This window comes from Ovis aries, chromosome 1 (assembly GCF_016772045.2).
Source record: "Ovis aries strain OAR_USU_Benz2616 breed Rambouillet chromosome 1, ARS-UI_Ramb_v3.0, whole genome shotgun sequence".
NCBI classification, from domain to species: domain Eukaryota; kingdom Metazoa; phylum Chordata; class Mammalia; order Artiodactyla; family Bovidae; genus Ovis; species Ovis aries.
In genome coordinates this window covers 118,953,169-118,973,003 of record NC_056054.1, presented here as the reverse complement: position 1 = coordinate 118,973,003, position 19,835 = coordinate 118,953,169, and the positions used below count along the sequence as shown (strand labels likewise).

General features: G+C 42.6%; 1 protein-coding gene across 5 annotated transcripts in view; it reads left to right on the top strand.

The window, feature by feature from the left end:
• Positions 1-19,835, top strand: part of ILDR2 (immunoglobulin like domain containing receptor 2) — a 77,162-nt gene that overhangs the window by 34,506 nt on the left and 22,821 nt on the right. For 2 of the 5 annotated variants that reach the window (XM_015092353.4, XM_060403542.1), the window contains exons 4-6: positions 14,894-14,950; positions 18,287-18,433; positions 19,525-19,701. The exons of 1 other annotated variant lie outside the window; for it this stretch is intronic. In XM_015092353.4, coding sequence (XP_014947839.2) covers positions 14,894-14,950; positions 18,287-18,433; positions 19,525-19,701 — 381 coding nt within the window. The remainder of the gene's footprint in view (positions 1-14,893; positions 14,951-18,286; positions 18,434-19,524; positions 19,702-19,835) is intronic. 2 more of the 5 variants (XM_042257325.2, XM_060403544.1) reach the window with 1 other exon arrangement.

Below are 19,835 nucleotides of genomic sequence, written 5' to 3'. Positions count from 1 at the left end.
TGTGCTGGTCTGATGGATGGAGCACACTGAGCTCAGGAAATCACACTGGGCACCAAGAAACTCAATTTCCTTCTTCCATTAAATCCCACCCTCCTCTATGTCATTTTGGAGTCAGATCTACCTGTCTTCAGCTTTTCATCTCATGCCAAGTTGAGCATGTTATATTACTAATAATACCTTTGCATCTGTTCACTCTTAAGACTAGGGAGTTGGATCACTATAGCACTTTGCAAAGGCAGAGTGCTTCACAATCATTTTTATTATTACTTTTAGTAGTTTATAGTAGCGCAGTGAATACCTTTTAATTAGCTCATACTGTGTTATGTATTCAGTAGTCATTTTCTGGTCACAACTTTAAAAGGTGTTGAATTGTTAACCATCTCCAATCCAAAAATTATACTTGAGTTATGTAAGTAGAGCAATAATACCACAAACACAGATTTCTGCATTGCTCATTGCAAAGACTAGAAATGCTTCACATTTTTTTTTAAATTTAAATTTTATTTTTTTACTTTACAACACTGTATTGGTTTTGCCATACATTGACATGAATCCACCACAGGTGTACATGAGTTCCCAACCCTGAACCCCCCTCCCACCACCCTCCCCATATCATCTCTCTGGGTCAACCCAGTGCACCAGCCCCAAGCATCCTGTATCTGTATTGAACTTAGACTAGCGATTTGTTTCTTACATGATAGTATACATGTTTCAATGCCATTCTCCCAAATCATCCCACTCTCTCCCCCTCCCACAGAGTCCAAAAGTCTATTCTTTACATCTGTGTCTCTTTTGCTGTCTCGCATATAGGGTCATCATTACCATCTTTCTAAATTCCATATATATGTGTTATACTGTATTGGTGTTTTTCTTTCTGGCTTACTTCACTCTGTATAATCGGCTCCAATTTCATCCACTTCATTAGAACTGATTCAAATGTATTCTTTTTAATGGCTGAGTAATACTCCATTGTGTATATATATCACAGCTTTCTTATCCATTCGTCTGCTGATGGACATCTAGGTTGCTTCCATGTCCTGGCTATTATAAACAGTGCTGCGATGAACATTGGGGTACACATGTCTCTTTCACTTCTGGTTTTCTCGGTGTGTATGCCCAGAAGTGGGATTGCTGTGGAAAATTCTGAAAGAGATGGGAATACCAGACCACCTGACCTGCTTCTTGAGAAATCTGTATGCAGGTCAGGAAGCAACAGTTAGAACTGGACATGGAACAACAGACTGGTTCCAAATAGGAAAAAGAGTACATCAAGGCTGTATATTGTCACCCTGCTTATTTAACTTATATGCAGAGTACATCATGAGAAACACTGGGCTGGAAGAAGCACAAGCTGGAATCAAGATTGCCGGGAGAAATATCAATAACCTCGGACATGCAGATGACAACACCCTTATGGCAGAAAGTGAAGAGGAGCTAAAATGCCTCTTGATGAAAGTGAAAGAGGAGAGCGAAAAGTTGGCTTAAAGCTCAACATTCAGAAAACGAAGATCATGGCATCTGGTCCCATCAATTCATGGGAAATAGATGGGGAAACAGTGTCAGACTTTATTTTTGGGGGGCTCCAAAATCACTGCAGATGGTGACTGCAGCCATGAAATTAAAAGATGCTTCCTCCTTGGAAGAAAAGTTATGACCAACCTAGATAGCATATTCAAAAGCAGAGACATTACTTTGCCGACTAAGGTCCATCTAGTCAAGGCTATGGTTTTTCCTGTGATCATGTATGGATGTGAGAGTTGGACTGTGAAGAAGGCTGAGCACCGAAGAATTGATGCTTTTGAACTGTGGCGTTGGAGAAGACTCTTGAGAGTCCCTTGGACTGATCAACCCTGGGATTTCTTTGGAAGGAATGATGCTAAAGCTGAAACTCCAGTACTTTGACCATCTCATGCGAAGAGTTGACTCATTGGAAAAGACTCTGATGTTGGGAGGGATTGGGGGCAGGAGGAGAAGGGGACAACCGAGGATGAGATGGCTGGATGGCATCACTGACTTGATGGACACGAGTCTGAGTGAACTCCAGGAGTTGGTGATGGACAGGGAGGCCTGGCGTGCTGCGATTCATGGGGTCTCAAAGAGTCGGACATGACTGAGCAACTGAACTGAACTGAAGGCAGTTCTATTTGTAGTTTTTTAAAGGAATCTCCACACTGTTCTCCATAGTGGCTGTACTAGTTTGCATTCCCGCCAACAGTGTAAGAGGGTTCCCTTTTCTCCACACCCTCTCCAATGCTTCACATTTCTAACATTTCTAAATTTAGAATAAACAAAGCTTGAGGCGGAGTGAGATATTGCGAAAGATACAAGAATACGGGTGAGTAGACCCAGGTTCTACTCCTGGTTTGATTATTAGTCAGCTGTGTGATTTTGGGTAAGATTCTTAAGCTCTCTGAACCTCAGGTTCTTGAAAATATAAAATGGATTATGGATTAGATGACCTCTGAGATCCTTTCAGAGGATCTGAATTGATTCAATCAATATAATCAATTGTATTGATTCTAGAATTCTGTGTGAATAGAAGTCAGTGCCTTAGGCTAAGCTTACAACCGCTGCCAAAAAAGCCTGAAGCATTTATTAACAGTTAATTGCAGATGGTCTGATACTAGTCATTTTGTGGAGAGAATTCAGTGTCAGAATTACTCCCTATAATTTGAAGTGAACTAAAATGAAAGGGACAAGAAGAAAAAAAATACACACATGAAATGCTTACATAGTTTAAAAATACATATAAAAGAGAAGCTATGTCCGCATTTGTGATGGATAATCATAAACTATATATATTGAATGCATGGTTGCCATGGGAATATAGAATAAAAACAGAGATGTGTGTGCCCTTGGGGAATTTCTGATTTGAGGGGATTCCAAATAGTTATAGAAACAACTTTACACTTTAAAGGGCCAGAGAAAAACATCTGCTCTTCTCAGAGACTTAGGAGAGAAACATTCTGGAGGGTTAGGAGCTGAGACAATAGGGGTGGATATAGTACATCACTGAAAACGGATCCAGGGAATCTTAGGAAAGCTTGGAAGTGTGATGAAGCCCAGATGTGCATTAAGCAGAAGGGGAAAGGAGGGAACCTCAAGGATCTGGGGAAGAAAAACATTCTAGATTATCCTGAACAGAAGGTTCATTTTATAATATATTGGCAAACCCAAGGAGGACTCCCAAGTTAGTACATTTCAGAGAAATGGATGGAGATTCAGCAGTTTTGGCATCATGTGGACGAAAGGAAGTACTCTTTTCCCTTTTCATAAGTTCCAGTGCATAACATAATGTGTCTTATTATTACTTATTAATGTGTCTTGTAATCACTTAATCAAATAATTAAGTAGTAGATCTAAAAATCTGAAGACAAGTTTGTCCTACATCTAGAACTTCTGTACCTTCCATTGTACTTCAAAGGCTTGGAACAGAACTTGGATTTAAGTTTTAAGAAGAGAGACAAAAACCAATTTGGGGAGCATATTGAATCTCTCTGTAATGACTGCCTTGAAAATACCCTAGCCTGGTGGCTTTCAACTTGTAGGCCTGGCGTAGGGTGGTGCTTCAGTTCCCCGAGATGGCAAGATGGCATTTGGGGATATGTCAGTGACCTGAAGATCTTCCTGACATTGAGCCCTGAGTCCAGGGCTGCTAAATATTCTCCAGTACATAGCATAGTGCTGAATGAATGGGCAGTTCCTTCAGATCTTCATTGAGAGCCCATTTCCATCTGGGATGGATAAAAGGCACTATGGTGAGCAGTAAATCTGAAGTCTAGCATAGAAAACTGGGGATTTGCTGCTGGGATAGCGTCAAGGTCCTGATGGGTGAGGAGTCTCCTTGTGCAGCCTCTTAGGGATGCAGCACAGACACAGGCCCTGCCCCAGAGGGGTTTCCATCCTGCTCGTGTAGGAACATGCAAAGGAATCACTCCAGGCAAGATGTGTTCTCATGGAGGTGTGTGCAGTGGTCATCAAGAGCATGGAGGAGGATGCACCCTCTCAGAGCAGTATTCTTAGAGGACTCTGTCAGAACATGTTTCGGAGTTTTGCAGACTGTGTGTGCTATGGATTTGAGAGAGGCAGAAGTTCATTAGCTAGTTATCTTAGTACAGAGGTAAGTGCATCCTGCACTGAGGACCTGGCCAGCTTTGGGGAGATGTTACTAGGACATGGTCTGTTGTAAATATGCAAGAATAATGCCATGGCTAGGAAAAGAGTGGGAAACCAGGCAGGGACTGTGTCTTGAGGGAAGGCCTCATGACTAGGGGGAACCTGATATCAAAATGCCCCCCAAAAGCTGATGGAAACATGGAGTTTGGCAGGAAGATAGTCCTCTGACCTTGGTAAGTCATATGACACAGAAGCAGATAAGTAAAGCTGAGTTCTTAACCTCACACTGTTGGACAAGCTGCGTGGGCAAGCCTGTGACTTTCAAGCATAGGGATCATGTCTTCTCTGTGTCTCCACCTGGCACAATACACATCTCCTTATTGATTGAATGAATGAATTGGAGACATTCCAAAAATGAGCTTGTTCTCAGTAATATGTATCAAGAGTTTAGTTGGGGATAACTTCAAGTTGTCAGTGGCAGAAAACAGCTGAAATGGGGAATTATATGGTTAAAATCTGTAAGTTATTTTATTCACAATGATTGTTTTCTGCCCTCATCATTCAACGCAAAATATGTGAATGTTTTGGGCTGTGAAGCTTCTGATGGTATGGTATGGTATGGTATGATACTGGCACATGCGTATGCTTGATTAGTATTAGTATGCTTGATTCATTTGGTCTATTCATGTGGAAGTTTCTTTAAAATAATGGATTCTGCAAGGTTTGGGGAAAACTGTTTGAATGCTTACATGAAAAATATTTTCTACTCATAACTTGAGCTGGGTTTGAAAAGAGTAAAGGTGGCCTTCTACTTGTGAGGTCTGTTCTCTATCCTTTTCTTAGACATTAAAGTAACTTCTAATGGCCACACTTTAACTGAATCCTAGAAGAATGACAGTGATTCACAAGTGTTAGTAAAGTGTGGTGGAAATCTGGAATGTATTTACTGCAGTTGTCCAGACTCTCAAAGATCAAACCTTCATTGGATGTGATAGAATAGAAGAGAATGGGAAGAAAAGTTAGAGCATTTCTAACTGACAACAGCATTTCTTAGAAATTGTTAAGCAAGAAGCTGAAAGCAAAATAACTTTCAGAAATATAGGATTTCAGTATAAAGCTCCAGGAAAATATAGGTCATGGTAAAAGCCAGAGAGCTTTTCTCTCTTTCCCTCTTCTCTCTGCTCAGCTATCCCCAAACTCTTGCTATGTTCTGAATTTTGAAGACATTTAATTTTACCCACTTTACTGCCAAATTCCGTCACTCACACCACCCTGGGGCTAACACTGCATGGGTGCATTATGGGAAGGCTTTACCGGCTTCTGAAACTTCAGCTTTTGGCTGTTGCTTCAGGGGGAATGAGAAGCCTGATGCATGTCTCTCTGTTGGAGTGACAAGTTTTGTGAACCTCCTGTCCATATTTCTTATTCTAAGTTTTTTAATTACCCATAAAAAAATCTAAAAAAATGAAAGCCCCTTCATTGTTCTTCATGATGCCCATTCCAGTTCCCCAGAAATAAGGGCCAACAATTCGGTGTGTCATACTGTTGCTTTCAGATTTTAATTTGAACATCGTGCCTAGAGCTTATATTCACTAACATTCTGTGTGTAGAAGTAGTGTCAGAACACCGTCAAGATGTTGTTTTAAACAGTCTTTGGGGAAACCCAGCTTTTCTGTTTTACCCATCATAATTATATCTGTGTTGATAGCTCAGTTGGTAAAGAATCTGCCTGCAATGCAGGAGACCCTGGTTCCATTCCTGGGTCAGGAAAATGCGCTGGAGGAGGGATAGGCTACCCACTCCAGTATTCTTGGGCTTCCCTGTGGCTCAGCTGGTAAAGAATCCACCTGCAATGTGGGAGACCTGGGTTTGATCCCTGGTTTGGGAAGATCCCCTGGAGAAGGGAAAGGCTACCCACTCCAGTATTCTGGCCTGGAGAATTCCATGGACTGTGTAGTCAGTGAGGTCGCAAAGAGTAGGACACATTGGAGCGGCTTTCACTTTCATATATATCCCTCAGTGATTGCAAACTTGATCTCTAGGTTTTATAGCCCCCAAACACTTTGTATGACTTGCCCAATGCTTTTTAACAATTTATGAATCAGTTGCCAACATCTGAAAATTGGGATTTTTTACGTAAAAATCTGAGGTCTGGCTAATCTTGAAAAATAGGGAGATTTGCAACCTTGAAGACACATTTCTGTGAGGTAACAATTCTCTAGAGGTGGGTAGGAGCAGCCCCTACAGACACAATATGCTGTTTGCCATACCCTTAACTGCTGTTGGTTGTTATTACAGAAGGGCAGCTGCACTTGTTTGCATTACCTACTGGTCCATATAAATATATAGAGTTGAGTTTGCAACTCTAATCACTAAATATCAGATTTGAGAGCAAAAAATATTATGGATAGGGGGACCATATAAATAATTGTCCAAATTAGAAGACTTTGAAATTAAAAAGGGGGGTTCTTAATAATCACACCAGGCATAAACCAGCACTGTCCTAGACAAACCAAGATGTAAGGTCTCCCTATTTATGGATCTCTTCCTTCAACTATTTCACTTGACTAATGAGAAAACTGAATCCTAGAAAGAGGAAGGAATTTGCCTGTTAATGGTCAGCAAGTAAACTCTTGGCAAAGCTGCCTTTATTACCCTGATTCCCAGTCTACTACTTTCTCCAACAGAACATGCTCTGTATAACAGTTATATAATAGTTAATGATTTTATATAGTTAATGATTTTCAAGTAGCTAATTTTCTGTGAGAAATTGTACACAAATCAATAGCTTGTATCATCGGTAACATTTCTATTATGAATGTAATTAATGATTTGGGCTATAGCACATAAAAGGGTGTTTAAAACATTGGTAGGCTTGAGAACTAGAGAGTAAACACAATAAATGTCTCATTTTACTAGACATAAGAGATATATTTAGAAGTGCTAATTGTCCATATTTAAAAAACCCCTTAAGTATCTGATAACTGTCTTGATAAAAAGCAAAGTATATTGACTTTTTGATCATAGGCTGTTGCCTGGTAATTAATACTAATTATTCCTTTAAGAGATGTCTAAGATCCTAAATTCCCAAATCCTTGATCACCTGTCTATTACCTTGTTGATTTCCAAGAAATATTTGTCCACAGAACACTCCATATGAGACCAATGGATGCTCTTCATCACTTGCTTGACTTTAGTCCCATATCTGTGTCTCTCATAGGGAACTGGACTGGACCACATGTAAGCTTTGCCGTTACCTCTCAGCCTTTCATGAAGGCTGAGGCCAGAGGCTAGTCAGAGAACTCTCCTTCAAGATGCCATTTTCCAGTGACCTATTTGGCCCCCACTTGTCTTTGCAAGCAGCAGACTGCTTTTACCATGTCAGCTGCACAAGAAAGAAGATAGAAAGAAGGAAAAACCCTTCTTGCCAAAACCTAAAACAGAGCTAACCTAGTGGCCCAGTCCATGCTTCATTTTCCTGGGAATGTACTCAGGTCCTGATTAACTTTTCAAATATGGGACATGCAGGAGACATGACTGGGACACATTTCACTACACTGGCCTGGTATAGTTGAAGAGAGCCAAGAAAAATAAAGTGAGCAAAGAGTCCTCTCACCCGACTCCCTTGTGCCTTGCCTCTGCTGCAACATCTTCCTCTAGTCCTGGAAGAGCTTCTCTTTTCTTCGACTTTTGTCAGAGCTGCTTTTCTGTGCATTGATAGTGATTTGATAGAGGAGAGGATCAGTGATCAACTATGTACTTTAGACTCAAAATATAAGCCACATACATGGGTAACTTTTTCTTTAACACAGCTCAAGAGGAAAAGTTGTCTTCTAAGTGAGCCAGAGAGACCAGACACCTGGAGTTGTGCTTTGTAATAGTGATGTGTGGCCACTGAGCCTTTGAAGTGTTAATATTTTGGCTACATTGATATAAGTGAAAATATTATGAAGCTAATTTCATATTTTTTAAATTTAAACAACATACCTTTTAATTTACAACAAAGTCAATTGAAACAGCTACCAAAGGAAATCTTTCAAACAAAACACAAATTTACCAAGATAGAACTTACTTTCAACAAACACATTTTTCCATAATATAACTGTTTACAAAGTTTTTCATATGAATTGTTTCATCCCTCCTCCCCTATGTGTACAGTATGCAACCCTTTCCCTAAATGGTGGGGGGTAGGGTGGATAGGATGTGCAGATGCATACATACAGGATGCTTCTACAGGCATGAGACATCTCTGCAAGGATTCACAGAAACTCATAACAATGGTCACCTCTAGAGATGGGTCCTGAGAAGCTGGGGTCAGAAGTGAGAGGCCCACTTGGCACTGCATGCCATTTTATACCTTTTAAATGTTGAATTCCATGAATACAGTTTTAACTTTAACAAAAATGGGATCATACTATACACTGTATTATAATCTCTATGTTATATGATGTTATAAGCATCTTTCCTCATTAACATTCCATCATGTATAGATTCTATATCTTAGCTTTATGGCTTTAAAAATTCTGTTAGTAAAGATATAATAACAATGTGTCATCCCACCAAACTAGGCTAATCATTTGAATTCTCCCTGGAAATTCGATCAGGCTTCCTTCGATATATCCTGAATTATATATTTACTTTGTGCCAGGCCCTGGTGGCTCAGATGGTGAAGAATCTGACTGCAGTGCAGGAGAACCAGGTTTAATCCTTGGGTTAGGAAGATACCCAGGAGAAGGTAATGGCTATCCACTCCAGTATTATTGCCTGGAGAATTCCATGGACAGAGGAGCCTGTCCTGTTATAGTCCATGGAGACGCAGAGTTAGACACAACTGAGCAACTAACACTTTTACCTTTTACTTTGTGCCAGGCACTATTATATATATATATATATATATACATACACACACACACATATATATATAATATATATAATAATTGTATAACTCATTGAGTCCTATCAACAATTCTATGAGGCAGGTACCATGAATATGCCCATTTTATAAAATTTAAAAAACAAAACTGAGGCTTAGAAAGATTAAATAACTTGTCTAAGGTCATAAGGTCACACATTCTAAAATCCACACTCTCTTAACTTCTTTCTGTCCTAGATTGAACCCATTCAGTCTAGGAGAGACAACTCTCCAGACTGAGTTTATTAGTTCCTTACTTGATCTCAAAGCAGCAGCGTTGCTTGCATACATTTTTATGTGGTTTCAACAGTGAGAAAAAGAATGGTGAACCGAGCACTTCACCATACAAGATAAGTCTACAACATTAATAATTCATCTCTTCCAGAGCGGATAAAAATTATGCATAGCACATTTTCCTTTACAAATTACAAAAGTCTCTAAAGTATATGTGCTTGTGAAAAACATATCGAACAGTCCATTCAGTTAATATACAAACAGTAATTACAATATTAAAAATTTTAAAACATACCTATGTACAAAGTTGGGGCTTCCCAGGTGGCACTAGTGATAAACAGCCAGCCTGCCAATGCAGGAGACAAGAGATGCAGGTTTGATCCCTGGATCAGGAAGATCCCCTGGAAAAGGGAATGGAAACCCACTCTAAGATTCTTGCCTGGAGAATCCCATGGACAGAGGAGCCTGGCAGGCTACAGTGCATGGAGTCTCAAAGAGTTGGACTTAACTGAAATGACTAGGATAAAATGATAGGATACTGAAAGAGGTACTCGCCAGGTCGATAGGTGCCCAGTATGCTACTGGAGGTCAGTGGAGAAATAACTCCAGAAAGAATGAAGGGATGGAGCCAAAGCAAAAACAATACCCAGCTGTGGATGTGACTGGTGATAGAAGCAAGGTCCGATACTGTAAAGAGCAATATTGCATAGGAACCTGGAATGTCAGGTCCATGAATCAAGGCAAATTAGAAGTGGTCAAACAGGAGATGGCAAGAGTGAACGTCAACATTCTCTGAATCAGTGAACTAAAATGGACTGGAATGGGTGAATTTAATTCAGATGACCACTATATCTACTACTGCGGGCAGGAATCTCTCAGAAGAAATGGAGTAGCCATCATGGTGAACAGAAGTGTCCGAAATGCAGTACTTGGATGCAATCTCAAAAACGACAGAATGATCTCTGTTCGTCTCCAAGGCAAACCATTCAATATCACAGTAATCCAAGTCTATGCCCCAACCAGTGACGCTGAAGAAGCTGAAGTTCTTTGAAGACCTACAAGACCTTTTAGAACTAACACTCAAAAAAGGTGTCCTTTTCATTATAGGGGACTGGAATGCAAAAGTAGGAAGTCAAGGAAAACCTGGAGTAACAGGCAAATTTGGCCTTGGAATATGGAATGAAGCAGGGCAAAGACTAATAGAGTTTTGCCAAGAAAATGCACTGGTCATAGCAAACACCCTCTTCCAACAACACAAGAGAAGACTCTACACATGGATATCACCGGATGGTCAACACCGAAATCAGATTGATTATCTTCTTTGCGGCCAAAGATGGAGAAGCTCTATACAATAGTCAACAAAAACAAGACCAGGAGCTGACTGTGACTCAGATCATGAACTCCTTATTACCAAATTCAGACTTAAATTAAAGAAAGCAGGGAAAACCACTAGACCATTCAGGTATGACCTAAATCAAATCCCTTATGATTATACAGTGGAAGTGAGAAATAGATTTAAGGGCCTAGATCTAATAGATAGAGTGCCTGATGAACTATGGAATGAGGTTCGGGACATTGTACAGGAGACAGGGATCAAGACCATCCCCATGGAAAAGAGATGCAAAAAGCAAAATGGCTGTCTGGGGAAGCCTTACAAATAGCTGTGAAAAGAAGAGAGGCGCAAAACAAAGGAGAAAAGGAAAGATATAAGCATCTGAATGCAGAGTTCCAAAGAACAGCAAGAAGAGATAAGAAAGCCTTCTTCAGCGATCAATGCAAAGAAATAGAGGAAAACAACAGAATGGGAAAGACTAGAGATCTCTTCAAGAAAATTAGAGATACCAAGGGAACATTTCATGCAAAGATGGGCTCAATAAAGGACAGAAATGGTATGGACCTAACAGAAGCAGAAGATATTAAGAAGAGGTGGAAAGAATACACAGAAGAATTGTACAAAAAGGATCTTCACGACCTGGATAATCACGATGGTGTGATCACTCACCTAGAGCCAGACATCCTGGAATGTGACGTCAAGTGGGCCTTAGAAAGCATCACTACGAACAAAGCTAGTGGAGGTGATGGAATTCTAGTTGAGCTTTCTCAAATCCTGAAAGATGATGTTTTGAAAGTGCTGCACTCAGTATGCCAGCCAATTTGGAAAACTCAGCAGTGGCCACAGGACTGGAAAAGGTCAGTTTTCATTCCAATCCCAAAGAAAGGCAATGCCAAGGAATGCTCAGACTACCACACAATTGCACTCATCCTACACGCTAGTAAAGTAATGCTCAAAACTCTCCAAGCCAGGCTTCAGCAATACGTGAAACATGAACTTCCTGATGTTCTAGCTGGCTTTAGAAAAGGCAGAGGAACCAGAGATCAAATTGCCAACATCTGCTGGATCATGGAAAAAGCAAGAGCGTTCCAGAAAAACATCTATTTCTGCTTTACTGACTATGCCAAAGCCTTTGACTGTGTGGATCACAATCAACTGTGGAAAATTCTGAAAGAGATGGGAATATCAGACCACCTGACCTGCCTCTTGAGAAATTTGTATGCAGGCCAGGAAGCAACAGTTAGAACTGGACATGGAACAACAGACTGGTTCCAAATAGGAAAAGGAGTGCGTCAAGGCTGTATATTGTCACCCTGTTTATTTAACTTCTATGCAGAGTACATCATGAGAAACCCTGGACTGGAAGAAGCACAAACTGGAATCAAGAGTGCTGGGAGAAATATCAATCACCTCAAATATGCAGATGACCACCACCCTTATGGCAGAAAGTGAAGAGGAACTAAAAAGCCTCTTGATGAAAGTAAAAGAAGAGAGAGAAAAAGTTGGCTTAAAGCTCAACATTCAGAAAACGAAGATCATGGCATCCAGTCCCATCACTTCATGGGAAATAGATGGAGAAACAGTGGAAACAGTGTCAGACTTTATTTTTTGGGGCTCCAAAATCACTGCAGATGGTGATTGCAGCCATGAAATTAAAAGACACTTACTCCTTGGAAGAAAAGTTATGACCAATCTAGATAGCATATTCAAAAGCAGAGACATTACTTTGCTGACTAAGGTCCGTCTAGTCAAGGCTGTGGTTTTTCCAGTAGTCATGTATGGATGTGAGAGTTGGACTGTGAAGAAGGCTGCGCGCTGAAGAATTGATGCTTTTGAATTGTGGTGTTGGAGAAGACTCTTGAGAGTCCCTTGGACTGCAAGGAGATCCAACCAGTCCATTCTGAAGGAGATCAACCCTGGGATTTCTTTGGAAGGAATGATGCTGAAGCTGAAACTCCAGTACTTTGGCCACCTCATGCAAAGAGTTGACTCATTGGAAAGGACTTTGATGCTGGGAGGGATTGGGGGCAGGAGGAAAAGGGGACGACCAAGGATGAGATGGCTGGATGGCATCACTGACTCTATGGACGCGAGTCTGAGTGAACTCTGGGCATTGATGATGGACAGGGAGGCCTGGCGTGCTGCGATTCATGGGGTCACAAAGAGTCAGACACGACTGAGCAACTGAACTGAACTGAAATGACTTAGTATGCACCCATGTACAAAGTTAGTTGTTCCATCAATAGGGTCAATGATCCATGTAGGATTGTCAGTTAAGACACCTTTTTTCCCCAACTGCCATAGATTACTCACCAATGAAACTGTGAGATATATCAGTTCAGTTCAATCGCTCAGTCATGTCCAGGTCTTTGCTGCCCCATGGACTGTAGCACGCCAGGCTTCTCTGTCCATCACCAACTCTTGGAGCTTGCTCAAACTCATGTCCATCGAGTTGGTGATGCCATCCAACCATCTCATCTTCTGTTGTCCCCTTCTCCTGCCTTGAATCTTTCCCAGCATCAGGGTCTTTTCCAGTGAGTCAGTTCTTCACATCAGGTGGCCAAAATATTGGAGTTTCAGCTTCAGCATCAGTCCTTCCAATGAATACTCAGGACTGATTTCCTTTAGGATTGACTGGTTGGCTCTCCTTGCAGTCCAATGGACTCTCAGGAGTCTCTGCAACACCACAGATACTTTTCCTTTATGGAAGAGGTAAACATTTTTTCAACTTTATGATCAGTGTATGTTTGTGTTAGTTGCTCAGTCATGTCTGACTCTTTGCAATCACATGGACTGTAGCCTGCTAGGCTCCTCTGTCCGTGGGATTTTCCAGGCAAGAATGCTGGAGTTGATTGTCATTTCCTCCTCCAGGGCATCTTCCCAACCCAGTAATCGAAGTTGGGTCTCCTGCATTGGCAGGCGGATTCTTTACCATTTGAGTCATGAGTGAAGCCAGTAGCAGTTACCAAATCAACTAGAGAGCTTTTAATCATAGCATTCGTTTCATTTCTTAGAGCTTCATTAACCACCTCTCCAGCTTAACTTGCTAGGGTTACTGCATAACCAATGCATTTGTGCCAAGGATCTGCCATCTCCTCTTGCAGAAGGACATGAGGCTGGGACGCCCCAGCAGGATCCAATGCTGGGCTCTTCCAGAGGGAGAACTAATTTCAACTTAAAAAAAAAAAAGTGCTATTTTAATGCTATTATTACTGGAAATGCTAAAATTGCCAGTTACTCACATTAATTTCTACTGGACAGAGCTATTCTATAGGCATATGTCATGCCCATAAATGAAGTCAGATTCAGTTGCAGGCTTAGGAATCATAGTGACCTTTGCCGCCACAAGTCTGAAATGAGTTAAGTTTGCTAGTTGTTACCTAGTAGAACTTGTTTCTTAACAAGGCTGCATGTGATAGAACCTGGTAGGGGCAGAAGTTCTGTCCTGGCCTTTGCATTTACCTGGATATGAGAACATGGTGGAAGATTCAGCCCTTCTTTCTGTATAAATCAGGCCAGTTTTTTTTTAAAGACTAATCTCCTTCCCCACATCTTCCAGGGTGCTGTTTCTGCACAGCTCTTTGCTTCCCAGAGTCCTGAGCGGCACCTGTTCTGACACCAGCCGTTAAGTTTCTGTGCTATATCATGCAGAAGGCACTTGGTCCCATACCACGCCAGCTGCGGGTGCCATATGGAAGAGCCATACCATATACATTGTACAGAGTGTTTCTGAAGCCAGAAGGAATGTTGAAGAATGTGTAACTGATCTAGCTGTATCTTTTCCTTCCCTTTGAAAATTTTAATCATTGACATATCTTTAGTCTATAAGTAGAATCTTGGAGGGAGATAATTCTAAGTTAAAACCAAGTCTGTACTTTTGTTTTTATATGGACATGGGGCTGTATATAGATGTGTGAAGATATAGGTTGACCATTTAGATACAGATGTGTTTGACTTTCCAGTAAAATATGTGCATGTATAAATGAATGGAGGTGGTATGTGCCAAGCAGGATGTTTCTGTATTTGAAGCAAAGATCTCCTCCTTCTGTAATAACTGGAAAGAAAGTTCTGTTTCTGCTTCTGCCTGGTTTAGGTGCAGAGTTCTCCTAAATGGCTGCCGCGGATTGATGGAGAAGGCCATTGTCTTGACTGAGCCCAGCCTTGCTGATGTGCTTTTCATCACTCAAAGAGCAGGGATCAGTGGCCCCATGTAGGGATGGTACCAACTGAAGCCAGGCTTCAGGCTGTATTTGCCTTTGGAGTAACTGCTTTTCTTCTTTTCCTTCCACCTCTTCTAGGCAGAACAGGGCTGCTTGCTGATCTCTTGCCCAGTTTTGCTGTGGAGATTATGCCAGGTATTCAGTCATTTAACTCTGTATTTGCTTAATTTGCTATCCCTCCATCTGTCTTGCTTCTGCATTAGTTACTAATTGCTCCTTTAACTTATTTGCACATTTGTCTATATATGTCTGTGGTATTTTCCAGGATGAACTAAGCCCATTGGAAGAGCCTTCAAATTGTATTTCTTCTGTTACTAGGCCCTAAAAGAATAATGGTAGTTAAAAACAGGCTGAGACGGGACCCAGTCCTTCTGTGTCAGTTGCGCAGGCCCTGTGACAGTCTCAGTATCTTGGTTGCACCCAGTTGCTGTGTCTTTAATGGAGTTGCTATTTATCTGCATTCCTTGTTCCCTAAGTTTCATGTCTGAAAGTGAAAGTGGAAGTTGCTCAGTCATGTCCAACTCTTTGTGACCCCATGGACTATACAGTCCATGGAATTCTCCAGGCCAGAATACTGGAGTGGGTAGCCTTTCCCTTCTCCAGGGGATCTTCCCAACCCAGGAATCGAACCCAGGTCTCCCGCACTGCAGGCGGATTCTTACCAGCTGAGCCACAAAGGAAGCCCAAGAATACTGGAGTGGGTAGCCTATCCCTTCTCCCCACCCAGGAATCAAACCGGGATCTGCATTGCAGGCAGATTTTGTACCAGCTGAGCTATCAGGGAAGCCCAAGTTTAATGTTTACCCATTCATTATTGTACAACCATGTTACTTGGAATTGCCTTTTATAACTTTATCAAAACATTTTTTCAAACCTTATGAATGCTATGTACCCCTCCTACCTTCAAAAGTACACATTTACAGGTCTATATTGCTTTGTATACAATCTATATTGCTTTCGGAGAAGGCAATGGCACCCCAGTCCAGAACTCTTGCTTGGAAAATCCCATAGATGGAGGAGCCTGGTGGGCTACAGTCCATGGGGTCGCGAAGAGTTGGACACAACTGAGCTACTTCACTTTCACTTTTCACTTTCATGCACTGGAGAAGGAAATGGCAACCCACTCCAGTGTTCTTGCCTGGAGAATCCCAGGGACAGGGAAGCCTGGTAGGCTGCCGTCTATGGGGTCACACAGAGTCAGACACGACTGAAGCAACTTAGCAGCAGCAGCATATTGCTTTGTATACAATAACAAAGCAATTACAAAGCAATAACAAAGCAATTTAGGACTTTTTGGCCTCCCAAATCCCTGGGGTCCATGGACCCTGTCAAGGACACCTGCACCAAATGCACACCACTATCTTTTTATGTAGCTTCCATTGAACATATCAGCTGGACAAGCCAGCAGTAGTTTGATGCTGCACTATAGTCCATCATGGAAGGAGCCCAGAGAGAAACGAGAATGAACTACGGGAGAGGACATATCCAAACACAGAAAGTAGAAAACGGTGAGATTCAGTTTTGCTTTGGAGGGCTTCTGCCAAAGGGTTAAGAGCTAATAATTGAGAGCAACAGAAAGATACAAACTAATCCTGGTGATTGTTTTAGACTTGATTCAAGTTCTAAGAAATATCCAGAGTCCTCACAGTTGAGCTTCACTCTTCTGTGAAATCTCCAGATCCTTCCCCATTAGCTGGTTAACCCAAATACAGACATTCTTCTTACTGATGTTGATCCCAAGATCACAAATAGACATTTCTTTGTGATCTGCCTTATCCAGAGTTCAGTCAATTTGTACTCATTTTTTCATCACAAAAAACCCCACAGTGTTACACTGCATTGCTTCAAACTAGATGTTGCATCCCCAAGTCTCAAGGAAGAGTTATTGTACTTTCTCATACCTGGTCCTGGCCCTCCGAATTTCCGCCTCCGCCTCTGACTCCAAGAATCCTTTCATGGCTAACATTTTTTGTTTCTCCAAGGCAACCTGCCAGTCTTTAATCCTTGCCTGCCTGACCCGAGTTGTAGCGACCATAGCACCCAGCTCTTCTAGTCCTCAGGGCCCATATCTATCTCAGGTCACATTGTGTTACTATGTTAGTGCAAAGGCAATGCCAAAGCCTTCAGCTGTCTACTGTCCTCAGCAAGAAGCTCTTCCAGAACATTCTGGCCTTCTCACTTCCGCCCTGAAGACAGGGTGACCTAGTTAATTTGAGTGTGTTTCTGTTGGGTGAGTGAAGAGGGACACTTAGGTAATCTAAGTTGTGTGTTTTCTCTGAGAAAATTATGTTCTAAGCAAAGGTCAAATAACTTTATCATTATCACAAAACCCTTTATCTAACCAAAATGTCATATTCTCAAGCTCCAAATGAATGTCTTATTTTGTTGAAATATTTAATAACTAAAATTCAAACAAAATAATGTATACTTGAAGTTGGTTGCAAAGGGATTTTTGGTAGATGGTTTTCAATCAAAATGAATTGCTTTAATCTTTTGCTTTGAAAGGAAATCATGGCTCATTCCAGTCCGTCCCAGGCCCCCAGCAGGACATTAGGTCTTATAGCCAAGTCCCAAAAGCATGACATCAAGTCACTCGAGGGCCACAATCATTTTTTATCTAAGCCAAATGGAATTTGTTTCCTTTCTCTTTATCTGTTGGATAGGCAAATGAATTACATTCATGTTCACTCTCTGGCAGAGCTGTGAAAATAGCTGACGTTAACAAACGTGGTCAGATATGCACATTAGCCTTGCCAGTCATCACAGCCTGAATCACTGTAGTCCGCGGCTGTGCTGGCTATGTAGCATGGTAAGCCTGACTGTGATCAAACCATTCTTAGGGGACAGGGACAGCATTTCTCTATCAGAGCCTATGTCTCTAGTTTTTTTCTAGGAAATGGTTTTAATCTCAGCTCTGATGCTGCGCACAGGAAAGGTGTCAAGAGGTGGTCAGCAACGAAAGCAGATGGCTGCGTAAGGGACCTGGACCGCCTACAGGTGTTCTGATTTAGACCACACAGACATGGAGAACTTTTCTCAGGACTTACACTATTAAGGGATAAGATTAACTTGACTACAAAATATACGTATTCATGGAAAGCACCACTTTATAGCTCAGCAAGCAAAGTCCCTGTCCCTAGCCAACAATTTCTCTGCTCTTGTCCTCTACCTCTTCTGATACCACAATCAATAAGGTAAGCCCTTTCCCTGGAAAGGGGCCCTGCAGCTGCTCCCAGCGTTTCGTATTGGACATTATGTGTGCTCAGTATGACCCGGGTAACCGTCCCTGCCCTCCACGCCCCAGCCCTGGGACGGCCTGCACCTCTCAGCCTCAGAGCCCCTCCTGAGTCTGGGGGCTCTGCACCCTGTTACAAGGTGCCTTCTTCCCCAGGCCGCTCGCACTCTTCCTGGCACGGGGCGACCCCAGCAGGGGGCCGCCGCGAGTGTGGGTTTCTCTGTGCATCCTTCCAGAGTGGGTGTTTGTTGGTCTGGTGATCCTGGGAGTCTTCCTCTTCTTCGTCTTGGTGGGGATCTGCTGGTGCCAGTGCTGCCCTCATAGCTGCTGTTGCTACATCCGCTGCCCGTGTTGCCCAGACTCCTGCTGCTGCCCTCAGGCCTGTGAGTAATGTGACGCATGGGGAGACACGGATTGACCAAAAGAAACGTCACCTTCCCATCAGACAGCGGTGTGCCCTGAGCGCCTTGTCCGCCACCTTTCCTTCCACCCCAGAATGGATCATCCCAGACTGTCCTCTGCTGGGAGCCCCTGACTTCCTGAGATGACCATTCCTGTTTGCCTTCTCACACACAGGCGCCTCTCCATGCTTTTGATCCACACTTACGCCCCTGCATTTGGAATTCTCTTTAACACTATTGAGGAAAGGAAGGGCGGGTTCAGGATGGTGAGGTTGTGGGGTAAGGATTTTGCCCTCTCCTTGGGCATCCAAACTAGAGAAAACTTTCTCTGGCCATGCCTCTCACAAGCAGAGAACTCTTCTTTTTACCGCAGCATATTCAAAGTACAGCCCTTGGGTCCCCTCTAGCCACAGATGAGTTTTATTTACTCCTATGACAAAACGGTTCACAAAGGAACTAGTCCTCATTTGGGGATTCCCTAGCCAAGCCCATATAGGCATTAAGTTTGGCACCCCTGCCATAAACATCTTGAAGGAGAGAGACACAATATGTATCTTTAGTATCCTTAGGAACACAGCAGTTTCTGTGAGGTGTCAGGCTATTTGCTGTACTTTTGAACTCAAAGAGCAGGGCCATGTGTCAGCCCATTGCTGGCTTTGCCTCTCTAGAAGAGGTTAGAATCCTCTTGGAAGAAACCCTGGGCAGTCCCAGTGCTAGGCCTCCTACAGAGGGCTGAGGCGCCTACAGACTGCCTCAGGGTGGTTACGAGTGGGCTGCTACTGTCACAGGGGAGGCTGCTGTGACAGCTCCTAGCACCACTGAATTACTCAGTTGCCAGGTACTACTAAACACTGTAATCCCTTATGTCACTGCTGGAGGAGTCCAAGAGAGTGGGGGAGAGTGTTTCTAATGAATCAAGTCAGGCCCAGTAGAACACACGCACATACACACGCAAGCCCGCGCCCGCGCATACATCCAGGAGCTTCCTTCAGCGCATCTTCAGGGAGTTTTGGTGTGAGGGTTGTGGAGGGTGGAACGATGTAATCTCTCTTGCTCTTCTTCTCCCTCCACAGTGTATGAAGCAGGGAAAGCAGCAAAAGCCGGGTACCCTCCCTCTGTCTCCGGTGTCCCTGGCCCTTACTCCATCCCTTCTGTCCCCTTGGGAGGAGCCCCCTCATCTGGCATGCTGATGGACAAGCCGCATCCACCTCCCCTGGCACCAAGTGACTCCACTGGAGGAAGCCACAGTGGTAAATGGAGTTCCAGACTGTCCTGCCCCATGCTCCTATTGGGCTTCTACTCTGATTCCTTGCTGATTAAAACCATCAGCCCAATGATACTTCTGTGGACAATGATTATCTCCATTCTGGAAATGGGATCCTGA